Source organism: Zootoca vivipara, chromosome 10, assembly GCF_965207765.1.
Source record: "Zootoca vivipara chromosome 10, rZooViv2.hap1.1, whole genome shotgun sequence".
Taxonomy (NCBI): domain Eukaryota; kingdom Metazoa; phylum Chordata; class Lepidosauria; order Squamata; family Lacertidae; genus Zootoca; species Zootoca vivipara.
The window spans coordinates 52,155,703-52,183,611 of NC_142593.1; the positions used below are offsets into that span (position 1 = coordinate 52,155,703).

Below are 27,909 nucleotides of genomic sequence, written 5' to 3' on the forward strand. Positions count from 1 at the left end.
TTTGTAACAGCTTATATTCAAAGCAGTTGAGACTTAATTACCTTTTAGCAACGTTTTACTTTATCTCAGCTGTGGAAGAGGAATATTAAGTCAGATTCAAGTTCTTTCAGGCTTTTTTAAACTGCAAACTGGAGAAACATGCCTTTGCATGCAAGCATTGTCTTTTCGAAAGAAAAGGCAACTGATCTAGACGTGTGCACATTAGCTGTTTAACGAAATCTACTGGCTGCTCCATACTCGTTATGCATTAAATTTCTATACAGCCCTTCATGCAAGGATCACAGAGCGGTTTATAATAAAACAACACAAAAATACATAACATAATAAACATAAACAATCCACTTGCGCGCACACAGAGTTTAATGAATGAAAGGCCTAGGAGAAAGGGGGTTTGTCTAGAGATGACTCACTTGTGTAGGGAGAAACCAGTAGATAGGAAATTGCATCTGATAGTTGTCATGTGTGTGCATTTGTGCATATTTGTTGGAATGTTGACAGTGCAATGCTACTCAAAAGTCCCACTGAGTCCAGTGTGATTTAGGGTGCTTTGACACAGAAATTTGTTGCGGAATCATGCGTGTGTGCACATTTGTGTGGGGGGTGGTGGTGGTTTGCAGAGACCGCAACAAAAAGTTATCCCATATCACACACACACACGATTCAGATTTACCATTTTTTTTTGTTTTTATTTACTTACTGGATTTTTAGCCCCAAATAGCTGTAGGGCACCCGGTTGGTGTGCTAGACCTTTGATTCAGTCATGCCTGGAGAGCAGAATGGACCCTCTTCCCTGCAGCATCTGAATTAATTGCAGAGAGTTGCATGCAGCAGGCTCTCTTCAACACGGTGTGTGTGTGTGTTTACAATATCATACTGGAAGGGCTGAAGCATATGGGATTTGGCATAATTTAGGTTCAAATCTGGCTGCAGGGACCTTTGATCTGTGTTTGGAGCTACAGCAGAGGTACAGTGGTACCTTGGGTTACAAACGCTTCAGGTTACAAACTCCGCTAACCCGGAAGTAGTACGGTACCTCGGGTTGAGAACTTTGCCCCAGAATGAGAACGGAAATCGCGTGGCAGCGGCAGCAGGAAGCCCCATTAGCAAAAGTGCGCCTCAGGTTAAGAACAGTTTCCGGTTAAGAATGGAACGAATTAAGTTCGTAGCCCAAGGTACCACTGTACTTCCAACCCTTTACTCTGACATTTCCTGGGTCTAAATCCTGCTCTTCAACCTCCAGCTACTATTTACCCAGCTGGAAGGGACGTTGAAGAGCAATACAGACAGTACCTATTTTGTTCCTTGCCACTTGGCGCAGCCTCTTTTAAAAACCTGTTAGTGCAAGTTGTTATTTTTCAGGTTTCGGTTGGCTATCCCTCATCTGCAGAAGTGCCAAATCCAATTACACCTTTCCATTCAGAGAAAGGCTTTTGATCCAGAGACTAATGGAAGAGGATTTTCACCAATTTACCCTATAGGCCTTCCTCTCCCCACCTCCATCTGCTCCAGGACCAGGGGAGTTGGGCCCCCCCCCCCAGTTCCGCATTGAAGGCGTTGGGGGAGGGTGTTAGGGGAAATAGAAATCGGCAAAAATCACCTCCCCTGGCCTGTTATCAGAGACCCATTACAGTGGTACCTCTACTTACAAATTTAATGCGTTCCGAACACACATTTGTAAGTCAAAAAAAAATTGTAAGTCGAATCCCATAGGAATGCATTGGGAGAAAAAATTCGTAAGTCGAAGCAACCCTATCTAAAAATTCGTAAGTAGAAAAAATCCTATCTAAACTGCATCCAAGATGGCGGACAGAGCTCTGTTTGTAAGTAGAAAAATTCGTAAGTAGAGTTATTCGTAAGTAGAGGTACCACTGTACCTGAAAGGATTGGGAATCCATTGCATACCAGCATTCCATCAGGTTGTGCAGTTATAGCTGATTGGGGGCAAGAAGCCCACTTGCCCCAAAGGATCAGACTTTATGTGATAAGGAAAAGTGACGGGGGAAAGTATGGGATGACAACGTCATCTAAACTCCCCACAAGCAAAGAATTAATACTTGCATCCAACATCATCTAATCTCTCCAGAAACAAATGTTTATGACTCCTCCAAGTCCACTCTTCTGCAAACCAAAGGACTCTCCTTTTGTAAAAGGGCACTGTTGCGTCGTGTCTCTAGTGCCCATGCAAGCAAAAGAATAAGACCTCATGCCTTTGCTGCGGTTGGAGGATGGATGGCGGGCGGCTAACGGATTGAGGTTGAATCCTGACAAGGAAGAAGTACTGTTTTGGGGGGACGGGGCGGGTGGGTGTGGGGGTAGTTGTGCCCCTGAAGGAGCAGGTGTGCAGCCTGGGAGACATTTTGGACTCACAGCTGTCCATGGAGACACAGGTCAATTCTGTGTCCAGGGCGGCTGTCTATCAGCTCCATCTGGTACGCAGGCTGAGACCCTACCTGCCTGCAGACTGTCTCACCAGAGTGGTGCATGCTCTAGTTATCTCTTGCTTGCAGTACTGCAATGCGCTTTACGTGGGGCTACCTTTGAAGGTGACCCGGAAACCGCAACTAATCCAGAATGCGGCAGCTAGACTGGTCACTGGGAGTGGCTGAGATCATATAACATCGGTCCTGAAAGACCGATTGGCTCCCAGTACGTTTCTGAGCATAATTTGAGTGTTGGTGCTGACCTTTAAAGCTCTAAATGGCCTTGGCCCAGTATACCTGAAGGAGCGTCTCCACCCCCATCGTTCAGCCCGGACACTGAGGTCCAGCTCCAAGGGCCTTCTGGCAGTTCCCTCACTGCAAGGAGTGAGGTTACAGGGAACTAGGCAGAGGGCCTTTTCAATAGTGGTACTCGCCCTGTGGAATGCCCTCCCATCAGATGTCAAGGAAATAAACAACTATCTGACTTTTAGAAGACATCTAAAAGCAGCCCTGTTTAGGGAAGTTTTTAATGTTAGATATTTTACTGTGTTTTTAATATTCTGTTGGGAGCTGCACAGAGTGGCTGGGAAAAGAGCCAGATGGGCAGGGTATAAATAATAATAAAAAATATTATTATTATTTCTGTGCTGTTGTTCTTGTTAGTATTTCACACACTACAGACCACAAGTCTATGATGAAGTGTTGCTCATGTATAATTGGGCAACCGTTTTTGAAAAAAAAAATATTTGAATTGAAGGCACATGCAGACTGGGTTTTTAAATCTATGGAAGGCAGACTATGGAAGACTAAGGCTGCACACACACTATGCCTTTAAAATACACCCTTCAGCCTTCCAAGAGATTTCGTCAATGTAGTTTGCACCTCGTAGTTACAATTCCCACCAACTCTTAACAAACTTACAGTGCCCATAATTCTTTGATGCAGGAAATGGGCTTTGACTTCTGCTTTAAAAGTCTAATATTTCCTAAAGGTTATTTTCATCTGTTGTGCTTCTGTCCGGCTCTTACAAAAGAGGCTTCCAGTGATCTCTTAATCCCAATGAGTGCTACACCTGCCTTGCCCAACAATTCTACAGCATCTGCAGCTTCCAGACCATTTACTAGTCCCAAGGCAATAGTATTTTGCATTCAGGCAGGTGTACCTGAGGACAGAATGTACGAGAACCATCGTACATCAAACAACTCCCATAATTGGTTAGCATGACCGCATCTCCAGTGTCATGGAGTCAGACACTAGTTTTCTTCCTATCTTGCTTTTTCTTCCTATCTTGCTTTGTCAAAGCACAACGCTGTTCCTGTTGAGAATACAACAGAGGTCTGAAATGGGAGTGAGTCAGCCAACTTGGGCCTTGTTTTTCAAGGTGTGGCTATTGCTGTTCCAGAAAGGCCAGCGTCCTTGAAAACAGTCTGTGGGATAATTTCACCAGTGACTCACCTGTACTGCAAATAAAAGAGCCCAAAGGTAATAATTAATGGTATATTGCAACATCTGGATAATTGTCTGCTTTTGTGGCTGATGTGAATGGCAGGAGGGGATTGCAAGGCTGCAAAGACTTCAGAGGCCTGCTCATTGTTAAAATTAATATCCAAGGCCTACTTAACACTGCAAATTTAAGAAGTTGCTATCTAGTATAGTACTTAGGGTGGTAAAACCTTTGCTGATGCTTGGTGCTGCAATTAGAAAATGTTTAGCTGATCAGGGAGCAGTTGGGCAGTCCAGCTTCTTTGAGGGAAGGGCACATTGTCAGTTTGGCGTGGCTGGGATGAAAACCTCCAACACAGGCAGATTGGAAACTCAGGAGAGGATCTCAAGACCTATGGAAATAAAGAGAAAGGGAACTTCTAGGCAACACAGCGGAAGGATGAGAACACAGCAACTCGCAAAAAAGATAGGTGGAGAATGAGACTTGCCAGGTAAGGACAGATAAGGAATTGAAAAGAAATGGTGTTAAATCAGAGTGCTGAAGAAATTTCACAGCATGTAAGATGAAAAGGAGTTGCATGCTAGGGGGCAAAGGAAGAGTACATAGGAGGTTGGGCAAGAGCTGCAGCAGCAAAGGAAAGTGGGACAAAGTAGGCAGTGATCTGAAAAGCAAGAACCTGAGGGAAGAAGTATGTGGTCAAGACAGGAGTGGAAGAAAGGAGGAGCTAAGAACAGAGGAATGGAGTTATGTGCTGTTAGGAAGTGAGCAAGGAAGGGAGAGTTGGAAGACTGGCAATCATGGACCAGGGAGCCAAAGCAGAATAGGGTTGCTACAATTGGAAATTTGACCTGTCAAGGGAAGTCTGCTACGTGGGGTTTTTCACTGCAGTTTTGGGAGCTGACCACAGCTGGGGTTTTTTTAGTGGAAGTGCTTAGATGTGCAACACACACACCCCTCTCACCAGCAGCCCAAAATACCATCTAATAAGAGCTAGGCATGTAAGAATCCCAAGGAAAGGAACTGAATTGCAGAACACAAGTCATGTTGATGTCTAATGGGCATGCTTGACTTCCCCGAGCCTTCAAGGTCTCTAATGTGCATTGACAGTGTGGTACAGTGGTCGAGAGTGTTGGACTAGGACCTGAGAGACCAGGGTTCGAATCCCTGCTTGGCCATGAAGCTCACTGGGGAACCTTGGGCCACTCACTGCCTCTCAGACTAACCAACCTCACAGGGCTGTTGTGCGGATTAAATGAGGGGGGATAACCATGTACACCACCTTGAGCTCATTGGAGAAAAGGTGGGATATAAATGCAATAAATTTATACAGTATTTGCAACTTCTATACAATAGAAGCAATGCTTCTATTTGCATAGAAGACGCAGCCAACAATTGGATGAAGAAATGGCATCTGTGCACCCAGTACATTAATGTTTTGTCTTAAGGGTCAAGCTTCTTGTTGTTTAGTTTAGTCGTGTCCGACTCTTCGTGACCCCATGGACCATAGCATGCCAGGCACTCCTGTCTTGCAATGCCTCCCGCAGTTTGGTCAAACTCATGTTCGTAGCTTCGAGAACACTGTCCAACCATCTTGTCCTCTGACGTCCCCTTCTCCTAGTGCCCTCAATCTTTCCCAACATCAGGGTCTTTTCCAGGGAGTCTTCTCTTCTCATGAGGTGGCCAAAGTATTGAAGCCTCAGCTTCAGGATCTCTGTCCTTCCAGTGAGCACTCAGGGCTGATTTCTTTCAGAATGGATAGGTTTGATCTTCTTGCAGTCCATGGGACTCTCAAGAGTCTCCTCCAGCACCACAATTCAAAAGCATCAATTCTTCGGCGATCAGCCTTCTTTATGGTCCAGCTCTCACTTCCATAGGGTCAAGCTAGATTATTGCAAATAAAGCTTGCTTTCTTCATGAGAAAAGGATGAAGCAGACACATTTTAAGAGACATTTCCTCTGAAACGTGGAAGAGTGAGGACACCTAGTGGCTACTTGCACTGTCAAGAGTTGTTTCAAGCAGCCCAATTATCATCAAAATTTAAAATCTGCCCTGATGGATCATAGCAGAGCCAGCTTCTATTCTAGTAGATAGATGCAAGACAGATCCCAAACCCTCCGGACATTCGTGGTTAAACAGGAACTTTCTGGCCACCACCAGCTGGCATACGGCTCACAGGAAACTCTGGGAGACAAGTTAACATTCACCACAGGTCTCATTGGTCCATTTCATGGCATTAATCTTGCAGCTCTTGACCAAAAGATTTTTATGTGGGCATAAGCTTTCATAAGCACAAACCAGCCAATGAAACACATTTTTTAAAGGTGCCTACAAGAATGCTTGTTCTTTATGTAGTCTGAGACAGACTTGACACAGCTGCACCTTTTAAGGATTTGCAAACTCATGGAATCCACAACTACCATTTCCCCTACCGAGAACAAAGGTTAAAATTAAAACCACTTGGTACAATTGTATTGAAATCTGCAGACAAAATACCTTGGCTGTCATAGACAAAAAGAAAATTATCACAGCAGCTCAGGTGTTCATTTCTCATTCATGATCAAATAATGCAGAAATGGGACTGTTCCCCACAAAATGCATCTCTTACCAATTCCTTTGTGCAGCACAGCAAACTGTTATTTTCAAGCAATGAGTGTATGCTTCAGGGGGCGTTCTTGCTTGTTAAGAATATCCCAGCAGGCAATTATACACAGCCTATCTATTATTTTAGTTTGCAACAGGAATGACATCAGCTCTGGAGGTTTTCGAAAATGGGGAGTGTTTTCTTGTCAACTTTCAAAGACCTGTTGCTGCTTAGTCGTGTCCGATTCTTCGTGACCCCATGGACCATAGCACGCCAGACACTCCTGTCTTGCACTGCCTCCCGCAGTTTGGTCAAAGACCTAGAGCAGAGCTATTTCTCAGGCAAGGGTTTCACAACTGCGAAGGTGCCAGGACCATAATTACCTCACAATTCTGCAGCTGCATTATGCCAAGCACTTCTAGATCCTGGAAGCAAAATTCAGCCTGAGAATTTCAACTTTCACTTATCTATTTACTTTTAAAGAAAAAAGTATCTTGTCCCAAAGACTGTAAACAGAAGCAGGGGATAAGGGAGGTGTCCTAGGCAGGTTTCCCAACATGCCCTGTCTCGTCACAAGAGGAGGAATTATGCAAAACAGGCAAGTATGCAAATTTGCTTTATTTCTATAATTCGTACAGTTTGAAGCATTCCATTTTTCTTCACAATTCTGGGTTTTCATGATATACATAGTCTCCAGGTTGGAAGAAAGTGTTTGGCTCCCCCCCTCCCTTTTACATAAATTGGAACTGGGGGCTACACAGGGCTCTCCTTTAATCACTGACCATTCAAGTAGCCCAATAGTATATTGAGGATAGACTTGGGAGGGAAGCAAAATCTAGCAACTCACACATACTCTTCCCCACAAGGCCTCCCATGCTTTTCCTTTTTTTTGAAAGAAAGCCAAGGCAACTGGTACATTTGCATCTCTGAAGTGAGACTCGCCTAGGAAAACCTGTCTGACTGCGTTGATGCTTCTTGCACTATTTACAGACTTGGAAAAGCTCTAGCACACATTGGGTTCCAGCTGCCCTCCATTCTGATGCCCCGGTGTGCTTGTCAGGCCCTACACTGATGACTAACTCATTCAGAGGCTACATTTGGGGCCGGGTTAACCATTCTGCTGAGCCTGCTTTAGAGCAGCCCCTGTGTTTCAGTTCAACATTGAAGAGCAGGGCAAAAAATTCTCTTCCAGGAATTGCACAGTTTCAAACACCCACACCCCACCCACAAGATGCAAAGCCGTATTTTTTTGCTTAAGCATGGGGGCAGGGAAGAAATTCTACATGAAGAATAAAAAATGCTGAGTACAGTGGTGCCTCGACTTATGAATTTAATCCGTTCCGAAGGCACCTTCGTAAGTTGAAAAATTCGTAAGTCGAAAAACGCCATTGGAAACGTGATTTCCCATAGGAATGCATTGAAAACGGAAAAATTCGTAAGTCGAAGCAACCCTATCTAAAAAGTCGAAAAATCCCTATCTAAAACCGCCATGGTTTTTTTCCGGATGTCGAGACATTCATAAGCACGCGGCCATTACCCCCATTCGTAAGTCGAAAAATCTGGTTGCCGAGTCGTTTGTAAGTCAAGGTACCACTGTACATAATATTACTGAACTTCCATTGGGGCTGTCGCTCATTTAAAGAACTCTTTCGTTGATTAATTGTATGGCTTTTAATAGATTACTCAATTAGGTCTGCATACATTTGCATAGGAATGACATAGTTTTGAAGAAAAACCATGCTTTGTCTTTAGATTATAAAAACAGGCACCATCTTACAGAGCACTCCTTTTTCAGGCAGCAGGGGAGAAGATGCTTCCACTAAATTGGAGGTTGCCACCTAGTTTTATGTACGTACTTCTACTGAAAATGATTATCTTTAAAAATAAAATAAAAAGTTGCCTGATTAATCAGGACACCTTTTCAGATGATCAAAAGCAGGCTTCCTCAACCTTGGCCCTCCAGATGTTTTGAGACTACAGTTCCCATTATCCCTGACCACTGGTCCTGCTAGCTAGGGATCATGGGCGTTGTAGGCCAAAAACATCTGGAGGGCCGAGTTTGAGGAAGCCTGAGCAAAAGTTTTATAATGCTTTGGTTTCATAGAAAACTGGAGGGCGAGGCAGAAAATAAGTCCGGTTGAGTTGAGGAGGGAGACTAATACAGGCAGGAGACTCAGATATCAGAAGCTGGGCTGGCCATAGGGGAGAGATGCTGCAGGCCAAATGTGCTCCTGACTGTTCTGTATGCCTGCTAGCTATGGGAACTGCCAGTGTCCATTCCTGCCACCGTTTGTTCTTATAATACTGGATCTACGTAAAGGGGAAAGACAGCTGACACCACAGGGGTTGAAAGCAAGCCAAAAAGTGGAGAGAAACCCTCGCATTGCTTCCTGCAGAATTTTCAGGCAGAAACCTTATCCAGGACTCCAGATGAAAGGATTCAAAATGTAGGAAAATACTTACGAAAACTGTAGATAAATTTCTATCAGAGTTCTGAGAGTTTTTTCCAGTAGTTTTATTAACTAGAGAAAGCATAATATTTCATCTGTCATACAGCCAATACATTTGCAACTCCTACCTGAAATTCTCTATACAAAGTCAATGCAAATAGATAAAATCATTGATGGGATAAAGAGCTTAAAATAACCAAGAGGTATAAAAACAAGTTTGCCATCTTGCCCTGAGTAGAAATGTTAAAAAATATATATAATCTGGATTCTCGGCGATGCAACCATCAACAGGATTACGAGGTTTTGAGATGGCACGCCAAGTGCAGTAAAACACATATTAATGCTATCTCAACTGTCCAGGTTTACAGCCTTTTCACTGTAGCGGAAATCAGTTGGGAATAGTAATGAAAATATGTATCATTGCACACTGGTTACATAATTTAGCTGGCAGTTCTCCTTGCTGAATATTTTATGTTGCATTTACATTTAGTGCCAGCTTCGAAGCTCATCCGTTTCTAGTGTGTTTCAAATGATTATGTGTACATAAATATTTCACATACAGAGCCTTGCTATGAGACATGCCCCAGTGCTGTAGCAGAGTGCAGCACCAGAAACCATCCCTTTAGAATAATCAACATGATTTTGCTCATTTGGGGTGGATCCAGCTAAGGGGCAGGCTGAAGAAGTGCTTAAGTGGAGCCCCCCCCCCCAAAAAAAATCCATGCCGTCACGAGAATGAAGCAGGGAGGGGGGGGGTCCTCAATCAAGCCAAGTGAGATTTCCTAAGCACAGCAGTGATCACGCCAAGACCACAATCAAAACTTTGTTGCTTGGCGTCAGCTTCCCACAACTACAGAATAAGCCCGAAGGTGTGAAACCATTCAGAGTTCCTGCAGGTTCTGATTTATTTATTTTTTCTGCTGAGAGCAAGGTGGCAAACACATTTTCTCTTTGAAACCTGGTTAAAAGATTAAGCAGAACGGAAGCAAAATATATCTTCCGGTTAATAAAATTGTATTTTACAATCCGCCATCCTCACTCTATAACAACTAAGAACAGCCGCAAGGTCTCAGTCTAGGGGCTGGGGGTCTGCAATAGGCATGGTATGAAGAACTTCGTCTAGGAGCTGCAGGGCCCGATGCAGGTGAATTTCGATCCAACACGGCGTCTCCTTAATGCTCTGCCTCGGGTAATCAGGTCCCCAACCTTTGACAAAGCTCATCCTGAGGATGCACAGGCGGCGAAGGTCATCCACGCCAATTCCAGCTGCAGCTGACAAACCTAAAAAGAGCCAGGGACTACATTAAACACCTGTCTTAGCTTTCGGTTTCAGGTAAGCAATTTGCCAATCTCAACCCAGCTTTTGAGTGGCTTGGGTGCTTTGACAGCAACAATGCTTGCTGCCAAACACTTCCCAGATTTCTGAAAGTATTTAAAATTTGTTTGCTGGGTGAGCAGCAACAGTTTCCAATAGTCTCAAAATGTTTATGCTCTTGGCTAAGGAAAATATGCAACAAATGTGTAACAGCCATTACTGTCCTACTATAATCCTCAAGGCCTAAATCCTGAGGCCAAAGCTCAATTTAACAGAGCCTAGCATTCCAGAAGCATTTCAGAAGAAACTTGCACTATCCCCCAGAATCCATGATTCTTTTGTCCAATCTGGTAGCAGGTCCTAGCTGGTGCTTACCAGCCCCTGCTTCTGCCCCGCAGGGATCTTTTTTAACCACCTACCAGATTTAAAAAGCAGTAGGAGATACAGTATAGCTGTCTCATCTGAACTGCAGCCCCCAGTTTCCTCCTTCATAATATTCCAAGCATTTATCCCTTGTGAATTCCCATGGGAAAGGAATTCTGTAAATGCTTTCACACCCAGCACTCCTGTCAACTCATCATAGGGGCATGTCATGTTGAAAATGGACAAAACAAATTCCCTGATGAAAAATAAGACATTCTACAGCTCTAGTCAGACATCGTGCAAAGCTATGGTTTAACAGGGTTGCAAACCACGGTTTGTTTTGTCTGAACTGACAAACCACAGTTCTGTTAATTTGTCTGCCTCCAGAGGTCACTGCATCTGGAAACAGGAGTGATGAACAAAAAAAGAAACGGAAACAAGTGCACAACTATAAATCATGGTTTGCTTACACATTGGGAAGCTCAAACCACAGTTTGGCATGATCAAACTTAATTTATCCCTGCCAAAATCATTTCAAAAGTGAATTAATAGCAAAGAGAGGTGGGAAAAGCTGGTAATTTACTTTTATGTGCCACTTACTGATGGCTGGAGCGATTCCTCCTACAGATCCAGGCCCAGGAATATTTCCTGCAACTGCAGCAGCTTGAGCAGCAGCTGCAGCCTGTGCTGTAGCAGCCTGCTGTTGCATCTGACGGTGACACTGACGCAAATCGAACACCTTATTAAAAAAGAAACAGCACAGATTACAAATTAAGTCTTCAAAAGAACACCCACCAAAATTAAAACAACTGGGAATTCCCACCACTTAAGGCTTTTACAATGCAGAAAGTGCAGGTAACTCAAAAAATTAGGACAAACTTGTCTGGCTAAGTTTATTTCTAGAACATAAAGTTTACTGTTCTTTCCCTTTGCTGTTCTCCTAAGAATCCTCTAGGATTCTGACGCCACTGGTTGTATGCACTGTGGAAAACACAACAAGGGCTGTGCAAACTGCGAAGGCAGACACCAGGAATCATGCAGAATCATGCACATAAATACCTTCTGTGTAGGGATTGTTACTGCATAGTGTAGCAACTGTTTGTTAAGTTCCTGCCACATGCTTTAGGAACAGAAGACTATGGACCAGACTGAATGATGGTGGCTTCTGTGAAAAGGCACATGGGCAACTTAGGTAGGTGCCAAATCAGACCAAACTATTTGTGCGCATGAGAATTATGATGTATGGCTGGGCAACAACATAAACAACATGCTTACACCACATGATTTGAGGCTATTAAATGTTGGAGAAGCGACATGTTGGAAAGATAGAAGCACACACACACCCGCCCCTGAGGAGGAAGCATTAAGGGTGGAGGTATAGGAGAAGAATGAAGTGAAGGGGGTGGAAGTGAATTTGGGGGAAAGAGTAGGGATCTATAGTAAATTATGTGGGAAACTGCAGCCCAACATAAGCATGCATGAGTGCTAGTTAGCACATGAAGGTTTTAAGACCACAGAGCTCTGCTCCTAGTCTCAGCTAGGTCACACACCCCTCTTCTTCCATAAGGGAATGTGTTTCTATTCCTTTCTCAAACTCTCTTGTTGCCACGTAATCCACTTGGGTCCATGTTCAGACCGCATGTTTGAAATTATATGCTGCATTTTGCACCCAAGAGTAATCTACCTGTGTTCTCCTTGCTGCTGCATGAACCACTTTTGGATTTAGTAATTAAAACATTTTTAACTTATTCATAACAGTGTGTGGACTGTTCATTGCAAGAAGGGTAGAAAGAGGGGAAAGCATTTTATGGTACACTAAACAGGCTATGCAAAAGGGTTTAACAACCAATATTCCACACTGTGCTGCTAGCTAACTGGAGAGTGTGCAGAGCCCCATGTTTTGAATCTAGGCGCCCAGCCAAGTCTTTTGTTAAATACCCACACGTGGGTCAGATCTATTTTCCTTCCACAAATTAAGGGAGGTCAGCCTGATTTCATGAAGTTTGAGAAAGGCCACAAATACATGGTGGCATGAGCATGGTTTGAGTTCTTAAAACAGCTCACATTATAGTTAGAATTAAAATGACAACCTGTCAACATCTCACAAAAATCAACTTGCATAAAATGATTAATTTTGATGTTTGAAGCCATCAAGCCTAATCAAGGGTTTTAAATCTGATCATAGGTCTCATGGTTTACAGAGAGAATGAATGAATCCAATTTCTGTGAGCCCGTCAGCAGACCTCATGGGAATGGTCTCCATCTTCCCACCCCTTCCTAAGACTGCTCTTCATAAGCTTATATTGTAATTCTTATTTTGACTATAGGCTGTTCTTTAAAAATAAAAACTTGTTTCCCTTCTACTTGCAATGCCAAACACAATTACATTGTTTGTGCTAAAAAGAAAAAGAAAAAATTAAAAAAACAAGTCAGGAAAGGCTTCTAGAAAATATTGACTGCCACCCAACAGATTCACACAAACCTTTATATATGCACTTGGATAAATTTTGTGGACTGCATCGCCTGGTGCACGCCCTGCTTCCCGATCTAGGTAGTAACTCTGAACAAAGACCGCATGATCACTGAGGCACCGAACCCACACGTCACCTTCACCTTTGCATTCCAGCTGCACACCTTTGCCTATATGCAACCTGAAAAAGACCAGACCACTCAATGCAAGAAGGGGAAACAGTTATGTAGAAAATCAGTTCAGTTTGTAGGCAGCTTCTAGGCAGCTCCTTCACGGGGAGGGATACTTTAAAAAACAACACACACATTAATTTCCAGTAGGATAGCAGTGCTAATCTGTTGACAGCAAAAACAATGAAGAGTCTTGTGGTACCTTAAAGCAACAATTCCATGTTTAATACTGCACAAAACAACTGTTGATAACACAGGGATCCTGGGATTAGTGCTGCCTTTTGCCTGTCTTGAATACTCCAACATTTAGCTTCATTACATGAAATCTCCCTCTGTACCTGCCTTTTTTCTAAACTAAAACTCCCCAAATGTTGCAACCTTTCCCCATAGATTTGTTCCAGCCCCTTGTTCATTTTGGTTGCTTTCTTTTCCAGAAATAACAAAACATACCTCGCTCTCTCAATGGCTTCTGTTCTATGAACGTTGGAGAGCTGACCGAGGCAAAAGCGATCTCCACCTGAAGGGTCCACATATCCATCAACTGTAACAATTGGGCAGCTTGAAGGTACTTTAAATGTCTCGCCAACTTGGACATCCATCTCAAAATAGGCAATTGAACACCAGTACTCTGGAGCTGATTTTTAACCCCCCCAGGAGTAGGGAGGAGGAAGAAAAAGAAGAGAACTTAATGCAGAGCACCAGGCAAACAAGCAGCAGAGAAGGAGCATAGGGAATCAGCTTCTAGAACATAACTGCTCAAGCTTTTGCTAAATCTCTCCACTGCGTGTCTCTAGAAATAGGGAGCTTATTCAATTTTGCCTTAAAGCTTTCAAAATGTGTTTCTCAGGTTTCTTTAGAAAAGCTTACATATGGTTTTCTAAAGGTTGCCCATTCATCAAATGAATGATAGAAGAGATTTTAAAAGGAGCATGAAGCTGCTTTCAATTTGACATTCTTAGCCCATAGAAGAACACCAATTCAAGTGAACATTCTTTATATGCACTTAACTTACCAGGGTGGTTTGATATAGGTGGCTGGAATGCAAGTTCATTATGAACTGGCCCTAAAAAAAAGCAAAATACAGTCATGATGCTTATTCTTTGTCTACTCTCCTCACAAGTCCCTGCATCCTCCAAAAACAAATGACCACTAACTATTTGGATTTATTAGTTAAAGTAAATAGGGCAGACAGTAGAAATCAGTTGGGGGGGGGGGAGATCATGTACAGTGCAAATTTTATACATAAACTCAGATACCTCAGCCTTTATAGACACACATAGAGAATGCCCAAACGTGTAAGGCAGAAACGACTTGTGGAATAGTACCCCAACCATTGCTCAAAGTGTTGTTTGTACAAACCCTTGCCATTTGTTAAACGGAAGAATAAGAGATGAGCATGCTTACCTGAAACACGCATTGAGTTCTCCTTATTTTGTTTCATTACATTTACATCTCACCTGTCAGGGGGACTCCCTACAGGGAGCCTCCCCCCCATCATCCTGAACAGCACTTCGCCCAGCGAGAGCAGTAGCAGCAGGTCAGGCGGGGGGAATGAGGAGGGGAGCGGAATGGAGGAGGGAAGGCTCAGGGAGGTATCAGATCCCTTGCACTGCCCTAGCCCACAAGTGGAAGAGGGAGCACAGCCACTTCCGGCGCCCAAATTGAGGCGCGCGCCCAAACGCAGGATGAGAGGGCAGCGTTTTGGGGTGCCCAAGCTATTATGCTGGCCCCGGAGCAGAAGGGCACCACTGCCGGATTCTACGAGTGACTAGGAGGTTATGTTTTCTGCTATCTGTGCACTGTAAATAGCATGCACAATAAAACCCTTAAAGAGAGAACGGACTGGAGCGTCTTTACTCGGGAGTAGCCGCAACAATCCCCTGACACCACCCTTCCCATATCATTTCCTTTGGGTGAGAGACAGTGACCTGCCCGAGACCAGACAAGGGACTCTGTAGCTGAGCAAACACCTGAAGTCAGATCTTTCTGGTCCAAGTCTACTGCACCATTACTGCCTCTCCTGCAGCCACCAAAATGCTGCACAAAAAGTAAGTGCATCTCAATGTGGTAATAAAAAGGTGCTTACAGTAATGTCCAGGATGGGGCATAGGCGGATGATGCTGAAGATGTCCATTCTGATGGTGAGGGATGGTGGGTGTGTAGGCGGCAGTTCGACTCCCAGTCCAAGTTGTTGTACTGTCTTAAAAATGCAGAGTAGAAAAGTCTGACCAATTTGCTTCACCTAGGAAACCCCCTCCCCGCTCCATTTCATTTGAAAAACTAGCAGTGCCATAAAACACTGGTGTACGGTATAAATAATACTTACTGTGGTGGTAAGTAGCTGGCTGACCTGTAAAGCCATTCTGCTGTGTCCCTGGCTGAGGCCCTGAAGCAATCTGCAAAAGTCCATCACTGTGGCCACCTGGCAGCATACTGGGGGGTTGACCTGGCAAAATGTAAAACAGTTAACACCTGCCTGAAAATGAGTTATCATTTCATTAGATGAATGTAGCATCACAATTCTGCTTCTTTGCCCTTTATTTGGTAAAATTACTTCTTTGATTTTGGCACCTTCAGGAAGCCATGACACAAAATATGTTTGTTTCATTACTAACACAGTTGCTTAATGCCAAGTAACTTATAAACGGAACTGCTCTGCATGCCCGAAACCTGTAAGGTGTGAAGAGACAAACCAGCACAAGGAGATTCCTTGTTGATATTCTGCAGTGTGTGTGAATGGGCCAGGAAACAGAGTTCTAGGATACCAGGTAAGAGAAGGCTGTGGATCAAACTACATCAGTCCTAAAGGCTGATAGAAGTATGGTCTACACCTTCCCCCACCCCAACGAACTGTAATGCAGTGGATCTTCTTCGATTCCCTATTCTTTCATTTACATGTGTATGGATTAAGGACAAAAAAAGACATTGCTTGGCAGCTTTCTTAGTTATACTTGGAGGTGCATGGGCTTATTTTCTTCCTCTGGGTAGGTTTTAAATGACAGTCTGAAAATCTTAGTATTAACTTTCACATAAGTTAGTTAGTTTGTTTATTCATAATAGTGGTTCTGTGTCTGTTTGTTTACTGAACAAGTGAAGTGCAATGATGTACAGGCAACTCCCCATTTACATCTGCTCTATTTGTGTACGACTTTGCACACATGTGGTGCCAGGATCTCAAAAGTGGAACCTGGAAATGGGGAGCATGTCCTCTTTGGGCTCTGGGGAGGGTCTTCTCATGAGCTGGAGGCCCAGTGGGGCTTTGCTGAGGCCTCCCCACCTAACAGCTGATGAGCAGGGTAGTGCAACAACAGCCACTACCTCATGTGTCAGCTGTGCAAGAGCCAGAGAGGCAGCGGCACTTAGCTGAGCCACACATGCGAGCAGAGGAACAGCGGGGCTTGCTGAGCAGCTCAGGTGACGCGTGGGGGCTGTGCAAGCCCCACTGCCCCTCTGTGATGCTCCCAATAAACATGGTTTCTGTTACACGCAGGGCCTCCCAGAACATAACCCCCTCGTAAATTGGACGTTGCCTGTAATGCAGTTGTAGTAACATACTTTATTGAACAGATAACTTCCTCTTCTCAAATATTTACATACTTCTTGAAAACTCAATGAAACTATTTAAACGAAAAAGAATTAACTTTCACATGTTGATACTCAATAGTAGATACTTTCATGAACAGTGTTACCCAGCATGCACAGAGTAACAGTAATCAGATGAGCAGAACCACTGCAAAGCATTTATTATTATTATTATTATTATTATTATTATTATTATTATTATTATTATTATCATTATCATTATTATTATAGAATTTATATACCGCCCTAAACCCGGGGGTCTTCCATTAACTCTTCACTATCAAGTCACTAAAGCATTTCTCAGTCTTCTGACTTCTGTACTTACTTCAGATAACCGCATACACAAGTTCTCTCTACAACAAGAACTAGAACTGAATTTCAAAATGTTTTCTAATGCTAAACTCTTGACCACATACTTGCACAAACAAATCTGCACTCACACAATCTACACAGTTGTGAGCATGTAATAATAATAATAATAATAATAATTTATTATTTATACCCCGCCCATCTGGCTGGGTTACCCCAGCCACTCTGGGTGGCTTCCAACAGAAAAATGAAATGTGTGTGTGTGTGTGTGTGTGTGTGTGTGTGTGTGTGTGTGTGTAAGTTTTGCCATGCTTCCACTGCTCGTAAATTATCTTCTTCAATCCAATCATTTGCATAACACTAGGAACCAAATGATAGCAGCTTTCGAGACTTACATTCCTACTCAGCTTAAGGGTTACTTAAGAAGCATGTCAAATAATTACAAAGCATATCAAATTTTCCCACTAATTAAATTGCAGTGAAATCAATAATGAAATGTAACAAAATATCAATCAAGGATGTGAAGAGGAGAAAACATTTAAGGTCATTTGAGACTGCGGCTGCATTCCAAACCCCTGACCAGCAGCAGTGGGGTTTAACAGGAGTGGTGCAACCACTGCGGCATCCACAGTCCTGCAGTTCACACTGACCAGAGTGGAAGGGAATCCGCAAGGAGAGAAGAGGGGGAAATGTCTGTATGCTACACTAGCCCCCATGCTAACACAGCGAAAAGGCCAGAATGGGCCACCATCATGTGACGGCAGCACAGCCGGCTCCACCCCCTCAATGTCCCATTTTGGTGTGTTCCACTGGCAACAACCAGCAGGGAGAACACTGGAAGTAGCTTCCATTTGGGCAGGTGCCAGGGGGTGTTCTCCAGTGGAAATGCTCCTGTGCCAGCACAGCCAGGTGGAGGAGCACCACCACCTCATTCAAACCCCCTCCAATACGGTAGATCAAGGTTTGCTCTTTGAACCACATTAGTATTCCAATTTGTAATCTCGCCAAGTTAATTTTGCCAAGTTTTAAAGAAGTTGAAACAAGTTTTGTAACAGAGTTATCTTACTTGTGGAAGCGACAGGAATGTTGGGAAAGTTGGTGGTGCTGGTAGTGCTAGACTCAGAAGGAGCTAACATGGCTGGGGTGCTGTAGGTTTCAGTAGATGCCCTGTTACTAGGCGGATGTTGGATAGTCTGAACTGAATGGCCTTCAGCAGTTGACAGCGATGTCTGCCCCTCAAATTCATGAACATATTCATCTTTCACCAACATGCTTGAGGGTGCTGTGATAAGATAAAAGGTTAAGTTACAAGGAAATATTAAGGGAGGGAATACACTTTTTTTATAAAAAAAATCTCAGAAAGGACAGCAATTGTTGACATTATCCACAGATTAGAAAGAGAAGATACTGTTTTCAATTACAAGGAGGGAAACTTAGGATAAGTGAATTGGGGGAACTCTTCTAACTATAAGGGCAGATCTGTAATAAAGTAAGCTGCTTGGTGAGATATTCAAAATAAGGTTGGACAGGCAACCCCTTTAGGGATGTATTTCCCCCCATTATTTATTTCATAAAATGTATACACCACTTGACTGTAAAAAAAACCCTCAAAGCAGTGTACCAAACTAGTAAAACAATAAAATTATATTTAAAAGTGACTATCTGAAACATTCAACAATTAAGACCAGCAATAAACTAAAAACACTCATCAGCATTCTACATATCTGGGTAGGCTTCTCTAAACAAAAACGTTTGAGGTGCCAAAATTCTTAAAATTCAGAACTGGTATTATGCTTTATGTATGTACAGATTATTCAGTTTTGGAAAGCAGAGCAAACAAAGCAATTCACATCCTTTTCAAATCAAAGCCTATTTGCCTTGTCTATGCCTATTCCAGTCCATTTTGTTGGGCCTCCTAATCCCTTCGATCCACCCCACATTTGTGCTCTAGGGATTAAATCAGAAGTCTCTGGGGCCTGCTTGGAACCCCTAAAAGTTTCAAATGCTTTAGAAAATCAAAATAATACAGATCAACTATAATATGAATAGAGCACAGATACCTCTTTATATTATGTAGGTACAATTCAGCACCATTATCCAAAGATGCACATTCGGATATGCAAATAATTCAGTGTTAAAACAGAAGTGGCCATCAAGAATGCACAAAGCTGATACTGCAGATATACAGACTTCCTACACTTTTTTTTGGGGGGGGGTATTTTCACTTCCCCAGCAGGCAATGGAAATGGATTTAATTCCAGTTTGACAAAACGAAACCATCAACAATTCCTAAACTTGTTTTCAACAAACTTTGCACAGAAAAGAGTTGAAGATATCCAACCGAATTAGAATTTTAACATTTTAGATACATGCAATATCTTATTAAGATTGCTAAATTAACTTTAGTTGATTTAATTTAGTTAGCTACATCCAGTAGCACTGAAATCATTGGTGTAAAATGTCAGTAGACCCCCAGCCTAAGACCCTTTTTCTCTCACGTCTGTACACATTTGTGTGGCCCATAGTACAGGCGATTCCCCACTTACACAGGGGTTACCTTCCAGCAGCCCTCACGCATAAGTGAAAATTATGTAAATGGGGAACACCCTCTAAACACCATTTAAATGCCCTCCCTGACGTGCTCTCTCCAAAAATCAAAAATGTTGTACCCAAAATATCCACAACTGGAATTGAAGCTCTGGGGCTGGCTGGAGGCAGTGCAGGAAAGCGGCAGCTACTGCTGTGCTACCCCGCACATCGGCTGTTAGATGGGAAGGCTGAGCAGCATAAACAAAGCCCCGCTGGACCTCTCTTCTCCTCCTCGGTCCTTTTGGACCCTGGGGAGGGACTCCTAGCAAGCCACAAAAACTCTCCATCTCTCTCCCTCCATTTCCGGGTATGAATTAAATTATGTTACTATTTCCCGGCACCACGCCTATACGCAAGTGGAAGGTGTCTGTATATCAATTAACTTGAGTATTCTCGAAGTAATTTCCCTAGCAATGCTTTGCATATGCTTTAAATTGAAAAGGCATTCACCTTAAGAGATATTGCTGTTTATACTGTACTTCATATGATTTCACGTATAGCTTACCTGAACTCTGCAGTGTCAATCCTGAAAGATCTTTAAGGAGAAAAGAACACATAAAGACACTAATTCAGTTTTAAATACCAATAAACAAATATTTTACTATCTATAAAGCCTATAAACATAAGGTGGGTAAATAACTGCAGCCATACTGTATATGTTAGTGAAGCACAATTAAACATTTCCTTCAATGTTTGTGGAAAACTGGAAAAGTGAAATTACACTCTTAAAATACACATTAAAATAACTTTCTATCACAACTTTTATACTAAACTGGAAAACTGTCCCTTTACCTGTTCACTTCCCTCTAACACCAATACTGGAGTTAAATATGGAATTGTTTCTAAACATAGAAAGGTTTTAGTTGTTTTTATGTATGGTAATGTTTTCATTTTTTTTTGAATTGTTAGAATTGCTTTTAGATAGGAAATTGTATAATTGTTGTTATAGCTGATGCTTTTCATGTGAAATCATTTTGAGATTTCTATGGAAAGCAATTCATAAATGGAATTTAATGAATAAATTACATGATTAAGGTCTTCCCTGCTCAGTCAGTGAGGTAGATTTAATAATACTGTAATAAAAACCCTAAAAGATCTCCAAACTTGGACAAGGGACCAACCCTTCCTCTCCACCACGAAACACCCTTTGGTGTTTAGACTCTCATCCAACCCATCTTAGAGGAACTTTAAAAGATCCTTCAAAAGGAAGGTTCATGAGACACAACTGTTTTCAAAAGCCTTCCTGAATGCTCTCTATACATTTTGTTGGAAGACACCACATTAGCAGTAGGCGCCACCTGTGAGGGATAGCCTAAATCTTGTAAGATAGAACAACATTGCTCAAGGGTCAACTTTCAGCAAGTACAGTACTGCTGTACAGAACACAACCCTGATGCAACAGGTATCCCCATCCCTGCAAGGAAGACACAGCTAGACCAAAAAATGCCAGAATACCACAGTAACCAAAGCCAAAGAAGAATTTCCAAGGTCATCTATGGCACTGGACATCAACTGGTAGCACAGGACCTACTCCCAGGTCATGACCTAATCTAAGGTGGCAGGAGTACCACCATATAAATATATGGCCTTTTTATTTTTAAAAAGGGGGGTCACCAGATGAATTTTAAGGTTGGGTCTTAAGTCAGAAAATGGTGAAGACAACTGCTCTGTGATATGGTATTTCAAATAACCCTGTCCAAAGAGAGGCATAAACTCTCCATGTTAACCGCACAGCTGTTGTAACTTTTCCTCCTAATGTTTTCCCTAAGAGCAGAGAAATATAGATCATCACTCCCTGGTGTAAGATTTGGCCTGCATCCCCACTAAAGTGGGAAGAAGGAAAGGTCTGGGTTGTTCCACTGTCAGGAAGGCCTGTTCTCCCAGCAGTTCTCCCCAAGCGCTGAAGTTACTTTGTGCAAGGGAAAGGCACAAAGAAAGAACTGCTGGCTTAAGTGACAGAAGTGAAGATCAAGAGCACCTGAGGGCTGCAACCTTGCTTCTACCAGCACAGCATTCATGGTGCATTCATGGTAAGCAGCTGCCGCCACAGCAGCAACCTACCTATAGGCTAAAAAGCAGTATATTCCTTCGTCCCTTACAAAAAGCAAATACATGCAACTGGGTTTTGGAGGGATGGGCCCTTGTCCAGCCCCAAGGGTGCTTTGCAATAATCTAGAATCAACTGGCTGCATAAGGTATCATGAAAAGGCAAAGGACAGCAGAGTGAAGAACCTGCAATACTCAAACCTAATGAAACACTAATGAAATGCAGCTCCACATACAGTATGAACATACTTACCAATGCCGGGTGATACAACACGCTCATAATGATATGGATTCACGCAGACACTATCACACTTCAAGTCAAAAGCATACTGACAATATTTGACATGTTTGAGTTCATTTTTGTGAAGATCAGGCCACCTCCATAGCCGTGCATAAATTACATGAGGAAAACCCTTACGACCAGCCACCTAGAAAGATTGAAGATTATGAAAATTTCAAATGAGAATAGAAAAGAGTATCTTCCACGAAATCACAAAGGATGACAAGGATCAGAATCAAATGTCACTAAGGGGTAGCAACACAACACTTTATACCCTGTGAATACCACCACAAGGAACCAACCCCATTTATAAACCCCAAATTGATTTCCATGACACATGGCAAATTATGCTCTCGTACCACTACTCTCCCTGCTTCAAAATGCCCCATACCCTGCTGCTCTCAGAGTAAGGACATTTAAGATATCATATGTGCTTCTACCAACCTGAAGTCTTCCATCCAATGTTCTCTGAATTGTAACACACTTGCTAGGATGAGCTCCATTTGTAGTTATAGCTGTAATCAAAGAATCCAATTCATCTTTTTTCTCCTTCAGTTTCTTTACTAAGCTTTCAATTGCTCGTTTTGCAAATGTTTCACTCTCCCCTCCTTGTCGATGGCACATCAAACTATGAACAATGCTCAGACACGCATCATTACTTGTTGGTGTGTTAGTAATAGACATATTGTCCATTTGGTACAGCTTTTACTTCCAAGACCAAATAATCTTGCCAGTCAGTGGGCCAAGAACTGTCTCCAACATGCACCTAGAAGGAATAGAGCACAAACATCACAATAATGGCCACGAAATGTTTACTGTCTGGGCCACCGGGCAGTATCATGTATGAGAAATGGACATGTTTTTTCCATGTGCAATATTTGAGTGCGTTCAAGCTATTTTTCAAAACGATTATTCAACAGGAAGTAAGCATACTCCTGTTCTTCTGCAGCTATATAACAGCCTTCCCCCAAGTATCTATACTTATTTGACAATGTTTTATTCTGTTCCCTGCCCCCAAAATGTAGCTCAGCAGATCTATCTGGTTTAACCCTTTATGCACTTTGTTTTTCAAAAAGTAACCGCTGTAATAGGATTCCTGCATTGATAAGAGCCAAATCATGCATGTGAGTTTAACTCAATTTTAAAATTAGTATCAGTAAGAAATTGAGTGAGGGGGTGAGGAAGAGCCAATCATTTTCAGTAATCACCACACATATTTTTATAATGTCTAGTTCCGTTCTCAAGAGCCACACTAGATATCAAAGCAGAGGATACATTTAGTGTCTTCCAAATTATGTTGTCTTTTTAATACTTTATTGCTGCCAAACGAGAGATGGGGGGGGGGTTCCAAATCTCACTGGCAAAGCAGCAGGGCAGAGGAAGTGTTCAAAATTTTCCTCATGCACAATTATTGCTTTTCTTTATAAAGGAGGGAAGATAGAGAGATGAAAGCAGCTTGGGAAGCCAATTCTGATTTGATAAAGTCCAAAGGAAAAGTGCCAAGCATTCCACACACCCATACACATCTGCACCAATATTTAAGTTTCCAGGACACACTAACCCCTTTCTGCAATAGAATATAACACAGGCATTTTCATGTATCATCACACAATTACCAGAGAGCAAGTCCATGCCCCTAGCTCAGCCCCTGAAGATATACAGCTTCCACTACATTCTCTATTCCACAGTATTCACATATTAGGCATGCTTCATGATGGATTCCAGCTCTAATGGAAACCTATGCACATAGGCTTTCCCCTTGCAGAAGTCCATGTGCAACTCCGCTCTCTGGTAACTGAGAGTCCTAGATGGCCTCAACAATGGGCTGCATCCAGACTTAGTCATACGGTACTTACAGCAGACTCACTGAAATGAGAATTGAGTTAGTCATAACTTGTTCCTTTGATTTCAATGGGTCTACTCTAAGCATTTAGTCTGTATCCAATCCACTATACCCTGTCAACAGAGTAGCTGTAATTTTTTCCAATTAAGACTTATTGTACAACTGACATTTAACATTCAGAGCAGCCAGGAAGTTATAAAATCACTTCCAAGAAAGCATTAGCAACACACAAATGTCCTGTTGAATCACAGAGCTATCATCAGAATACATTTTATGCATGCGTGGCTTAAAGTAGTCCCCACAAAAATGCCACTTTGAGCTGACCAATGCACTGATTTGGTATGGGATTGTGTCTTTTCAACGGAGGCGTAGGAATTCAAAGCAGATGGCAGTTCTTCCAATTAACACTGCTATTATGGTGCAACATGCTGCCTCTTTTCATTCCTCGGGATATTTCTGTCCCAAAGGGGTATTTGAACAATTAAGAGACAACATTTGTAAGCTGCATTGCAAAGATAATGCCTTGCATGCTTTAAAAGTCATTGCAGATACTGCATAGCTTGCTTTAGCATCTCTTCTACCCTGTTTCTCATATTTTAAGACATACCCATAAATTAAGCCATAGCAGGATTTTTAAGCATTCAAGGAATATAAGCCATACCCCGAAAATAAGACATAGTGATAGGCGCAGCAGCAATGCCGGCCGCGGCAGGAGGAGGAAAAAAATAAGACATCCCTTGAAAATAAGCCATAGTGTGTTTTTTTGAGGAAAAAATAAATATAAGACATGTCTTATAATATGAGAAACACGGTATTTACTGGTGTTTACACGAAAGCAAACAATAAAACAGCGATCTGTGAAAATCACAGGATGTTCTGATGTGTCAATTAAAAGTTAGAAATTCATTCCTTCACTTCCTGATTCCCTCCAGTTGCTGCTGAATAACTATGAACAGCCTCAGCTCCCATGGCCAAATGTCATGTACAAGGAGAGTTGCAGTCCAACAATGAGAGGACCCTAATTTGCTGCCGTTTGCTGCCTTGTGGTGCTGGGACACACATGATTCAGAAGGCGCACATCCATAAAGCCAAAATCCCCTGCATCAACCTTCTTGAACTTTGGGTCCCCAGAAGCAGCTAGACTACAATTCCTTTCACTCTTGATTGGCTAAACTACTGGGGAATTATCAGAGCTGGAGTCCAGAGCTGGGAACCCAAAGTTGAAGAACTGTGCACTTTATTTTTTTTAGAGTTCCAATAGAAAAGACGACAGGCAAAATGCTCTCTGCTAGTGGTGATTCTAGATGGCTTAACTACAGCATGCATGTAAAATCTCCATCTACATATGTCCTTCCAGTATCCTATTCTTCTCAAAGGATCTCTATTATCTACTCTCAGGGTTGACGGGTATGTGTGAGTAAATGCACATCCCCTCAGTCTTGATGCTTAATTCCCAGGGTGCAGTAGTCTTGTGGAGACAGATTCATCAAGGATGGGTAGGATTCATCATGCCAAGAGACCCTAATCAATCTTACACCACCAGTTCCAATTCCTCATCACCCACATCCTCATAAGGACAGATACAAAACCATTATTATACATTTGGCACAAGCGGAAACATGGAAATGTAAAGTGCTTCTCATGATGTGGCCACCAAATGCAAGGTGCTTCAACTTAGATTGCTGTGACATCTGTTCCACAAGCCCTGGCTGGCAGCCAATTAATAATATACTTCATTAATCTAGAGGCCTCAAGCTGCCACTGCATCTATGTGTGAGCTATATAGACTTGAAGGTAGCGAGGTGGGGCAACACAAGTGCAAACTTGTCTTCCATGTTTGCAGGTCTCATTGCTCTACATGTTTCCCTCTTTAACACCCTTCTCCTGTCGGTTGCTTTGTTTTCCTCCTTGCTTCAGGGACCTGATACCTTCACAAGTCTCTTCCTCCTACATCAGGGTTGGCTAACCTGATGCCCTCCAAATGTCATTGGGCTCATATCTCCCATGAACCCTACCCAGCACAATGATCTCCACCCCTGCTGCTCCTCTTCCCTTCCTAGCTACAGTCTGACCCTGGTTCAATATGCAAAATAGACAAACTGAAGTTCAGACCAATAGGTTGACTGACATCCGGCATCGGTTAGTGACCTGACTGTTAGTCTTGGGAGTTGGAATCATGCTTATCACTATAAGAGGACTGATGCGATGGAAGTATTCTCATGCTTACTCAGCCAGTCTTCAGTTGGCTTTCTGGACTATATTTCTTAGGGTACAGCTGTGGCCCTCCGGGTTTCATTGTTTCCCATACCTCTTAGCACTGCCTAAGGCAGCAGGGGCTGATGGGAGTGAAAGTACAACATAGGAACTGCATCACAGTTTGCTTACTGCTGCCCTATGCAATTCATAAAGACCAGAACCAGGCCATTAACTCTTCCTCTTTCTGATCATGTACATAGTATTTCTTCTGCCCAGGCAGACACATGCGGCACCCATGTATTTTATACATACAATCATAGAATTGTAGAGCTGGAAGGGACCCCGAGGGTCATCTAGTAACCCCTTGCAAAGCAGGAATCTCAACCAAAACATCTGTGACAGATGGCTATTCATCCTCTGCTTTAAACATCCAATGAAGGAGAGTCCACCACCTTGAGGGAGCCTGTTCCGCTATCAGCTCTTATCACCAGAAAGTTCTTCCTGATGTTGAGTTGGAATCATCTTTCTTGTAACTTGGAGCCATTGATTCGGATCCTACCCTCTGGAGCAGGAGAAAACAAGCTTGCTCCATCTTCGTGGGACACCTCCTTAGATATTTGAAGATGGCTATCATATCTCAGTCCCCTCTTTTCCAGGTTAAACATACCCTACTCCCCCGTAAAGGTAAAGGGACCCCTGACCATTAGGTCCAGTCGCGGACGACTCTGGGATTGCGGCGCTCATCTCGCGTTATTGGCCGAGGGAGCCGGCGTACAGCTTCCGGGGTCATGTGGCCAGCATGACAAAGCTGCTTCTGGCAAACCAGAGCAGCGCACGGAAATGCCGTTTACCTTCCCGCTGTAGCGGTACCTATTTATCTACTTGCACTTTGACGTGCGTTCGAACTGCTAGATTGGCAGGAGCTGGGACCGAGCAACGGGAGCTCACCCCATCGTGGGGATTGAACCGCCAACCTTCTGATCGGCAAGCCCTAGGCTCAGTGGTTTAACCCACAGCGCCACCCATGTCCCATAGATGACGCTAAATAGACTGTTTTGAAACATATTCCTAGAATTGGTCTCTTCTGTTTTTTGTGTGTGAAGATTTTCTTGATAAATTAATAAGGAAGAGCTAAAATATTCAACACCAGAGTGATGCTGCTACTGAAATATAAGGCAAAACAATAAATACATACCTCAAATGATATGTATTAAACCATCTAATAAACCAAAACTCTGACCTCAACTCATTTCTAGATCAATAATCTAGTACACAGCTTAGATACTTAACTGCTGAAAACATGGCACAAATTCAATAATCACAATCACTGACACCAGCTACAACAAATTTCAAAGCTAGGGGTGAATCGTTCAGCAACTGTGCAGGGCAATACTGTAATGCTTTTAAGATCGTCACGCCACTGGTCTAATGGAAGCCATTCAAGCACTTGAATCAACAAGAGGCTACTGAAGTTTTAATCTAGCTTTTGAGAGCAGTAGCAACCACCACTGCCTTCTCAGCAAATAAAAATAGGATTTTAATTTGTATTCAAAAGGGGGGGGGGGATATTCCACTGCCAGTCAATCAAAGGAAAGCAATTAGACAGCACCCATTAAAATTAATGGACTAGGCTAGTCAGGTCTTTTCAATGGATCAACTCTGAACAGGACTAACATTGGATACAACCCCCAATTTTAACCTTGTGGTGCATAACTACCTCATCCTGCAACATCATACAGTATATGATGTCCAAACTGAGGACACAGATGATGCCTTCCTGGAACAGATGGCCAAGCATTCCAAAGGAAGTGAGATAGTAGTAATGGGGGATTTCAACTATCCTGATATTT

The 27,909-nt window shown here is 42.8% G+C and overlaps 1 protein-coding gene across 4 annotated transcripts in view; it reads right to left on the bottom strand.

Annotated features, from left to right (window-relative positions):
• Window positions 1–7,046: 7,046 nt before the first annotated feature.
• The window catches only part of SMAD4 (SMAD family member 4), a 30,773-nt gene continuing 9,910 nt past the window's right edge, over window positions 7,047–27,909 (bottom strand). For 2 of the 4 annotated variants that reach the window (XM_035100344.3, XM_088652866.1), the window contains exons 2-12: window positions 22,465–22,786; window positions 21,994–22,168; window positions 20,200–20,229; window positions 18,172–18,387; window positions 15,541–15,660; window positions 15,301–15,414; window positions 14,227–14,277; window positions 13,665–13,842; window positions 13,057–13,225; window positions 11,175–11,313; window positions 7,047–10,177 (exon numbers count right to left, since the gene is read on the bottom strand). In XM_035100344.3, coding sequence (XP_034956235.1) covers window positions 9,966–10,177; window positions 11,175–11,313; window positions 13,057–13,225; window positions 13,665–13,842; window positions 14,227–14,277; window positions 15,301–15,414; window positions 15,541–15,660; window positions 18,172–18,387; window positions 20,200–20,229; window positions 21,994–22,168; window positions 22,465–22,713 — 1,653 coding nt within the window. In that variant the 5' untranslated portion in view covers window positions 22,714–22,786 and the 3' untranslated portion in view covers window positions 7,047–9,965. Of the gene's footprint in view, window positions 10,178–11,174; window positions 11,314–13,056; window positions 13,226–13,664; window positions 13,849–14,226; window positions 14,278–15,300; window positions 15,415–15,540; window positions 15,661–18,171; window positions 18,388–20,199; window positions 20,230–21,993; window positions 22,169–22,464; window positions 22,787–27,909 lie in introns of all 4 variants that reach the window. The other 2 variants (XM_035100342.3, XM_035100343.3) reach the window with 1 other exon arrangement.